The 8,905-nt window shown below is 35.7% G+C and overlaps 1 protein-coding gene across 1 annotated transcript; it reads right to left on the bottom strand.

The window, feature by feature from the left end:
* Window positions 1-2,908: 2,908 nt before the first annotated feature.
* On the bottom strand, window positions 2,909-6,429 carry LOC104226624 (protein trichome birefringence-like 33). The gene is made up of 6 exons (XM_009778652.2): window positions 6,161-6,429; window positions 5,333-5,546; window positions 4,620-4,791; window positions 4,318-4,517; window positions 3,992-4,150; window positions 2,909-3,569 (listed from the first exon to the last, which is right to left on the bottom strand). The coding sequence occupies exons 1-6, from the start codon at window positions 6,354-6,356 to the stop codon at window positions 3,230-3,232; spliced, it is 1,281 nt and encodes a 426-aa protein (XP_009776954.1). The 5' UTR covers window positions 6,357-6,429; the 3' UTR covers window positions 2,909-3,229.
* Between the last annotated feature and the right edge of the window lie 2,476 nt (window positions 6,430-8,905).

Here is an 8,905-nt window from a genome sequence, read left to right as displayed (position 1 = left end):
CACATTCTGTGGATATATAAGTCTTCCAATCTTAAGGTGGACATATAAGTCCTTTTGCACCTTAAGTTGGCCTCTTCGCGAGTTTGTCCTTAAAAGGAACTATAACTTTCCAATCTTAAGGTGGACATATAAGTCCCTTTGCACCTTAAGTTGGCCTTGCCGAAAGTCGGGTCGTTTTGAGAGTAATCTCTCCGATAGTCAAGCCACATTGAGAGTAATCTCTCCGATAGTCGGGCCGTTTTGAGAGTAATCTCTTCGATAGTCAGGCCACATTGAGAGTAATCTCTCCGATAGTCGGGCCGTTTTGCGAGTAATCTCTCCGATAGTCAAGCCACATTATGTGGACATATAACTCTTCCAATCTTAAGGTGGACATATAAGTCCTTTTGCAGCTTAAGTTGGCCTCTTCGCGGGTTTGTCCTTAAAAGGAACTACAACTTTCCAATCTTAAGGTGGACATATGAGTCCCTTTGCACCTTAAGTTGGCCTTGCCGAAAGTCAGGTCGTTTTGAGAGTAATCACTCTGATAGTCGAGCCGTTTTGAGAGTAATCTCTCCGATAGTCGAGCCACATTGAGAGTAATCTCTCCGATAGTCGGGTAAGGATGAGTACTCATCCCTTCACACTTCAAGATTGTCTTCTTCATGTGTAGATTATCTCGTTGAACAAGAGCATATCTTTCTCGCTTGACCTACAAAAAAAAGGAAAAAAAGATAACAAAGGAAGAAAAGCACAAGAAAAGAAAAAAAAATTACCTTCGCGTCAATGCTTCCGTGTCCACAAAACTAGACTCAATAGAGCTTGCGAATACTACAAATTGATGTTTAGAGGGGAAGAACATACGTCTATATATACACATATGGGAAGGCATCGGACAATAAATTTGACGATGTGGGATATTGCAATTGTATTTCATGTCGGATTCGGCTACTGCTTTGTGTCTTCGAAGAAGGATTGGTCTAACTACGGCGGCAATGTAAGAATTCCGACAAATCAATTGTGTTGGAATTTGTGAATGGATGAATTGTATCCGGTCATTACGGTAAGGACTCTCTACAAGGAATCAAGTGTAATTTGTAGTGTCCTCCTAAAATTTCAAGTCACAGCAAAATATTTTATTAGAGACAAAAAAGGAATGCTTTTCCAAGAATAGAGATTGCTCACCAAGTAGAATATAGATTGCAAAGTACGTGACGGACCATCTTGGAATCTAAAATTTAATGGTTTTTATATTCTATGTGATTGAGGCATGTAACAGTATACTAATATAAATACTTCAAGCCTAATCTTCAAAGATTTAAATGCGTCAACAAGTCTTGAAGTAGGGGGCATTTGTAAGCATTTAAATTTTATCGATAAAATTATTTGGACTATATTTAAATTCAAGATATATTGGTCCAAACAAATATTATGAGCTAATATAATAGAATTATATATATAAGTCCAATATATATGGATTAAATAAATAAGTCTTAATTTATTGGGCTAAAGTGATGAGCCCACTTCATTAAGCCCAAGATGATATCTTTTTAGAGGCCCAGATTGGTGACACGTGTCAAATGACGTGGCGCGCCAAGTCAAGCGGAAGAGCCAATAGGACAATGCTACGTGTCAAAATGACAAGGCATGTCCAGTCACACTAAAAGACCAATGAAATCGCACCACGTGTGCAAGTGACATGTTCTGGCCAATCAAATGCAGTCATGTCACACTTCAATTTGATTGGTCGGAAAGAGTTTGTTCTTATCATAACTCTTCCTTTCCACAACTATAAATAGGGGTCTTCATAACTCAGAAAAGACACCAGAAGTTATAACAAGAAGCAAGAAAGAGCTCGTGGATCAAACGCTGCAAAATCCTCCACAAGTTTCAAGCTTCAAGTTCAATTTCAAGAAAAAATCAAGCTCAAGCTCAAGAACGAAGAACAAATCAAGTTCAAGCTCAAGAACGAAAACTAAATCAAGTTCAAATCCAAGCAATCAAGCTCAAGCTCAAGAACAAGATCATCGTTCGTGGCAACAAACATAGATTCAAGATCAAGTTCAAAGGCCCTTGAATTTATTTACCATTGAAAAGAAGAATCAGAGGATTCATTGAGATTGTACACTCAAATATTCGAAATTAAATACTACGATTGTTGCGATATTTTTCGATCTTAATTTTATTTTCTTGACACAAATTTATTGTCTACATGTACCAAGAGAAAAATTCGCGAAAAGTAAAGAATCATATGCATATCTTTATACTATTGAAGAGATGAAAACACCAGTAAGTAGCTACCAAAATATAAAAATTGAACACAAATATAGTACTCCTTATACATCTTTTTTTCTTTTAAAAAATATATAAAGCTGTCCAGATTTACCATACATGTGGAATTCTATACTCTCTGAAGAAAATATCTATGACGAATAAAAGCTTTGACAATCACTACTTTCTTCTCCTTCACCAGTTCAATTCTGCTGCTTGTTTGGTTCAAAATTCTGTTACAACCATAAATGTGGAATTCCACATTTGTTATATCTTAAAGCCTGGGATTTACCATACATGTGGAATTCTATACTCTCTGAAGAAAATATCTATGAAATTTATAGTAAAGTTTCATTAATAATATGTTTTCTAGTTGGCAATATGACTTAGAGGAGACTTGAGAAGATCTCCATACATGTAAGCTTTAAAAGAATAAATATTTCTAGTTGGACGTGATGCTATGTTCGAGTCGTGGAAGCAGCGACTAATGTTTGCATTAGGGTAGGTTGTCTACATCACAAGCTCTTGGGGTGCAGCCCTTTCCTGGCCCCAGCATAACAAATTCCTTTGCACCGGGCTACCCTTAGACGTGATGTTATGTTTTGATTTTTGTTTTTTATTTTATTTTATGTAAAACAATACTATAGTACTTGGTACATTTATGAATATATGAGCTCTTCAATTAGATAAAGAGAAAAATAAATTGTGTACAATTTCTCTTCCAAGTTCTGGGCAAAACAGATTGACACAAATTCTTTCCTTGTGCAATAAACTGCTATAATCTAGTTTTCCTTTTCAACAATTTTCTCTCAAACTGCTGTCCAAAAGAACAAAAGGAATTTGATTTATTCTTGAAACTCTCTTGCTGCAGGAATTGAAGAGAATAATTGCTCGCCCCATTTCTCACCTAGCACCCCATAAATCCATTTTGAGAACATTATATAACACGATACGCCTTCAATTTTCAATAAAATTAATCTCAAGGATAGAAAAGCTTGGCAAATAAAAGTTCGTTCCAAGTATCTTGAAGTCCAGGCAAACACCAATGAACACAATCAGCGTAGCTGAACGGATTTGCTAGTTGTTCTGGTGTTAACGGACTCCATTGCTTCTTATAAATCGTTGTGTGCGCGTCTTTTCTATAACTTGAGAGTTGTGTGATGTTGAGAAATGAGATGGGCACTTTTGATTTACTAAATTCTTTTGCAATCACTTGCATTATGCTTTTTCTACTATCTGTTCCCCAGTAATTCGGATCTTCTATCATTTTAGTCTCATTGTAACAGTTCTTATTTGGTTCTCCTCCCCATTCTATGCTCCTGCCAAACAAAGAATAGAAACCTAAATTATCAAAATGATGTTTGAACACACTAAAAAGTATTGAATTTGGATTATTCCTTCAAATCGAGTCGCATAAAAATGTGGAAGTAGTCACTAATGCTTGCATTAGGGTAAACTATCTACATCACGCCCCTTGGGGTGCGGTCTTTCTCGGGCCTGGGTGAATACAGGAAAAGTAGGTTAACTCCTTCGTGATCCAACGCCCCAAAATTATATATGTAAACCACGTAAAATCTAACAATACTTCTACTCTTTTCCAACTTTAAATATCAAATATTTTTGTTTTATTTCAACCAAATATTATCCAAACGCCTTTTTATATTTTTTTTCCTTTTTATTAAAACCAAAAATGTAACATATAGCAAGGCAAGAGAGGAAGAAAAGATTATTGTTTACTCACTTTTCATGAGAAGGTGACATGCTAGTGAAAAAGACTCTGGTTTTGTTTGGATCCATATTCTTTTTAATCCATTTCAACATACTCTTCATTGCCATTCGATATGCCTCCTCTGTGGAAACTTCCACTATATCTTTCACTTCATCGTCGAATGACCCTTGCCTGCATCAATTTGCATTTCATATATGTTAGTACATAGTATGTCACTGGCAATTACTTGTAGTTATCTTTTAGGTGATCTGATCACTTGTGTCAAAATTCGTATGCACGGTTAATATATAAAAGTTAAAACTTATAAACGAAAAACAAGAAAGAGCAAAGGAAATTACAAAATATTAAAATGGAGGCCCCTCATCCACCAAAGATAAGTATTGAACACAATTATATCAGCTCCTTTCCAATATTTTCCATGTGCATTTATTGATCCTTTTCGAACAACTCTTTCCTCGATTCTATGTTTGACTGCATCATCAGAATTTGATTCCAGTAGAAATGGTGCCCAGTAGAACTCAATAGTTGCATTATAATCCTGGAAATTAAAATACAAACCAACTTACATTTGTGTATTAGATCAACACACAAATTAATAGAATTGTAATGTGTAAGCTCAAAAATTGCTAGAGATGATCACCTTAATGGTGAAAATGTCGAAATTACCAACAGTTTTCATGGATTTAGCATCGTCAGGAACGAGTCTATGGACAAGACAAACCATAGAAACAAACTGTCCTCTGTTCAAGGAATCGCCCACGAACAACATCTTCTTCCCCCGAAGAGTTTCTAGCATTAACGTCGCATTGAAACTGCCATTTTACATTAGCAAAAGGCGTCATGAATCATGTGTTTATGGAACAAATGCTGTTTGGAAAGGATGGTGTGAGTTTGTATTTGTTATTGAAGTTGACATCTTATTCCCAGGGGCGGATTTAGGCTGTTTTTATGGTACACGTGAATCCATGGTCTTTCCGCCAAACTAACTATTTTATGTAAATATTTCGTAAAATTGATCTAATATTATTTGTTGGCTTCCATGCTTCAAAAAGATTGAACGATACACTTGGTTGAATCCTGAGTTATTTATCCAAAGGAACATGGATCGATAACCCACTTAGTATTCCTATTTTCTCGCTTTTTTTAATGGATAATGGGTGGATAACTATTTTCTTTTAACCATTTTACTACCTTTATACATAACTAACATCAAATGATATGTCGACTAGTGATCAGTAAATAACTACACTGATGTCAGAAAAGCTCTAGATTGCTGACTAAATAGACTCGTAATATAATCAGTATTACATTCAAGTTTAACTTTTATAAACTGACAGTATAAAAGAATGTTACCTCGGAAGCGAGCAACCGTGAGGTTGCCATCTCCAATGTTGATAGTTTTTATCTGGCCGGCCATGTTCTTGGCAAGTCAACTGTGGTTGTATGTACGGACACTCTGATTCTTCGTACAAAGGCCGATTCTCGTCCCAAACCCATCTCCCACTGAACACATCGCATCCTTCCTCTGTCTCTCCTATTGCAAATGGTAACTTTTGTTTGTTCTTCTCTACCAGCACAATTCAAAAATACAGTCAATTTCACTCCTACTTCATTCATGCAGATTAAATAGATGATCTGTGTTTAGACAGAGGGAACAAAAGCTAAATTTTTTTTTGTTTGTCAGTGTTCGAATGTAGTTTAATAATTTTTTTAAAAAAAAAGCAGTTCAAGTTCAGTACACGAAACATCCCGCGTTCACGTAGGAACCAGGGAAGGGCCGCACCCCAAGGGATATGATGTAGGCAGCCTACCCTAACTTTGTTATCGGATATTTGTAGAGGCAAATTTAGGATCAGTGTCATCGGGTTCAACTGAACCATGTACTTTCAACTCGGACTTTGGATAGATATATAATATGATCATACTTATTAATGAACTCCTTGACTCTAGATCCTGGACTCGACTCTGCCTCGAAAGAACATTAATTTTGAAATTTATTGTGAGAGATTTTATTTTATGTTTTGATTGATTTGTCATATTTTCATGTTTGGAGCAACCAAACAAAGACAGCACGAAAACAAACATGTTCTTTTCTCTTGGACAAACATGCATGATAATTCTTCCCAAAAATAAATAAATAAAACAGAAAGAAAAAGGTGCAAATTCATTAGTATTACTCACTAATATTTCTTGACATAGAATTGTGTTGTTGGCTTGAAACTCTGGAATCAAGCTGGCTAAAAATGCAGTTGAATTCTTCACTGTACAGAATAATAATAAGAACAATAAAGGGTAGTAATATTAAAAGAAAAGGAGAAAAACGAATTTTTCTCAGAAAAGAAGAGGAAAATGGAGAAGAAGATGGAGGTGGCTTCATTTTTTTTGAATCCTTTGGTAGCTACACTTATTTTCTGTTTTGTTATTGTTTTTAGTTAGGTAGTGAAAGTCATCTACCCATTGTACAATGGGGTAGAATAAATACAGAAAAACTATAGGTTAAGTGTAAACAGAGTTGAAGAAAATTATTTTTATTTTCAGGTAATTGAATAATTAATTAATTTGAAGAGGAGCCTTAAATTTGTCTTTGTGTGACATATTGGTCAGGGGTTCGTGCCGTGGAAGCAGTCATTAATGTTTGCATTAAGGTAAGTTGTCTCAGGGGCGAAGCTATTTTGGTTGAAGGGTGGTCAACTAACCACCATTCGCCGAAAAATTATACTACGTATAAGGTAAAATATTACTTGTTATTGATTAAAATATAAAAACAGGCTTTGAACACCCTTGCATAGCCCACTGGCAAAGGGTGTGTTAGGACCGAAATAATCAGGTGTCATGCGGAATCTAGCAAAGCAAACCTTGAACGACGATAAATCATATAACGAAAGAGAGATCTACCAAAGGAGACACAAACATTTAACGTAGTTCAGTCAACTGATCTACCTCCACATCGGAGATGAGCAATCCACTATATAAAAAGAGAGTACAAAATATCGAGAGAACAACCTCACGAAAAGGCAAACACAAGTGACACACTAACACTTGTCCCGTAAAGTTCTCCCCCTAAACAAGACTCCCAAACCCACAGTGGCTACATTGTGGATGCTACTGAATGAGAAGGAAGGATCCTCAATTTATACAAGTCCAAACCTTTTCCTACAAGAAAAAGGACTAGCCAAATATGGGAGATTTGTAATTTTCTTCTACAAAAAGAAAAACTCAATTAAGATAATTATATTGCCATTTTCCTTCAACAAATAGGAAAACCAAATATGGTAAGAAAATTACGACAAACACCTAACAAGGTGTTCAAATTTTGAACACCCTTAATTTCCTGGCTTCGCCAACTGAGTTGTCTACATCATTATCCCTTGGGTGCGGCCATTCCTCGGACCCTGCGTGAATACCGAATGTTTTGTGCATCGGGTTGTCCTCTTTTTTTAACAATTAATTAATTCAGATTTTTTTGTTTTCCACCCGGTGTCAGTACCCAACATTGGGGCCCCGACACTGGATTCGCATCGCGTAATGCCTATTAAAAAGAAAAGCACTCTATACTAGAAACTTTTTCATGCCCATGACTCGAACTCAAAAGATAGGGAATCATATTCATCCCACACAACTCTTGGCGATAATTTGGATTATTAGTTGTTCTTGTTATTAAATTCTTTCTATTATTGTTGCATTAGGTTTGAAGGAAATAACTGATAATAGAAAGGTTACTATAACTAACAAAATTATTTTCATTACATTAGGTTTGTCATTTTCCCAAAATAGTTATTTTGGTCATATCTCTTGTATGCAAGAAAACTAGTGGTTGGGGTGAAATTGATAAGTGGAATTTAACAGTCTAATTATGTATGTTTCTTTGAAATAAACTAATGGCAATAGCTTTCCTGATTTGATTAACTTAAAATGATGGTCAAAAGTCTAGTAAGTTTTATTTAATTTACAGCTCAATATTTGTGGTGAAATAATGTTTCACTTGGCTTCTAAGTTAAGGCTAGTTGTGAATGATTGGATATAATTTTTCCACTTTTTGTATATTTTTCGTAGTTTACACTATCAGCATAATTTAATCTGTAATAGCATATCATGTATTTATTTTCTAGAAATGATTAGTTCCACTTATTACATATGAATAATTACTTGAATTGTCGTTTAAATGACTATCGGTATATAGAAATTAAACTCAGTATTTAAATTGGAGCATGGAGTGTTTAAGAAATTAGGTAAAGTCAGCACCAACCATTACTTGTTTAAAGGGTGAAGTTGGAGAGTGATTTGAGATTTAGGTAACATTTCAACTTCATTTTAGTTGACATTTTTTTATACCCACCCTTACCTAAGCCAATCTCTCATGGAGCAGGTGACATACCAAGATTTAGAAGCATCTTTAAATATATGAATAAGAAAAAAAATCATGATTATTTCACTTTCACCATCATTAGTTGTCCTAATTGTTGGCCAATAGATTCCTCTTTTTCATGTCGCTGTGTCTGAGTCAGCTTGCATGGACATCTAATTCCGCAGGGTACCCGCTACCTCTCATCAACACATATGCCAAATAACAGCTAAAAAAAAATTTAAAGAGCTTTTTCCATCGTAATCTGTCTGCCCCACCTGCTTTTTTGCAAAAAAATGTTATGGTTGTTCCACAAAAGGTTTCTCGAATAACAGCCCCATATAATAAAAAAAGTACTATTGTATTAGCACTGAAGGGGAGGGCGTAGTTGATAAAGTTGCTGCCATGAGACCAGGAGGTCACGGGTTCAAATCGTGGAAACAGCCTCTTGCAGAAATGCAGGGTAAGGCTGCGTACAATAGACCCTTGTGGTCCGGCCTTTCCCCGGACCCCACGTATAGCGGGAGCTTAGTGCACCGGACTGCCCTTTTCTATTGTATTAGCATCACAGTAACACGATGGAA

The sequence above is a fragment of the Nicotiana sylvestris genome, chromosome 5 (genome assembly GCF_000393655.2).
Source record: "Nicotiana sylvestris chromosome 5, ASM39365v2, whole genome shotgun sequence".
Classification (NCBI taxonomy): Eukaryota; Viridiplantae; Streptophyta; class Magnoliopsida; order Solanales; family Solanaceae; genus Nicotiana; species Nicotiana sylvestris.
Note: the sequence above shows the minus strand (reverse complement) of the source record. Positions and strands in the feature narration are given on the sequence as shown.

Excerpts from the sequence above, each read along its gene's own strand:
- LOC104226624 (XM_009778652.2), bottom strand. The coding sequence starts at position 6,356 with ATGAAGCCACCTCCATCTTCTTCTCCATTTTCCTCTTCTTTTCTGAGA. Across the intron at positions 4,151-4,317 it reads GGCCTCCATTTTAATATTTT|GCAAGGGTCATTCGACGATG; the intron begins GTAATTTCCTTT and ends AAATTGATGCAG. Across the intron at positions 3,570-3,991 it reads ATGTCACCTTCTCATGAAAA|GAGCATAGAATGGGGAGGAG; the intron begins GTGAGTAAACAA and ends TTTGTTTGGCAG.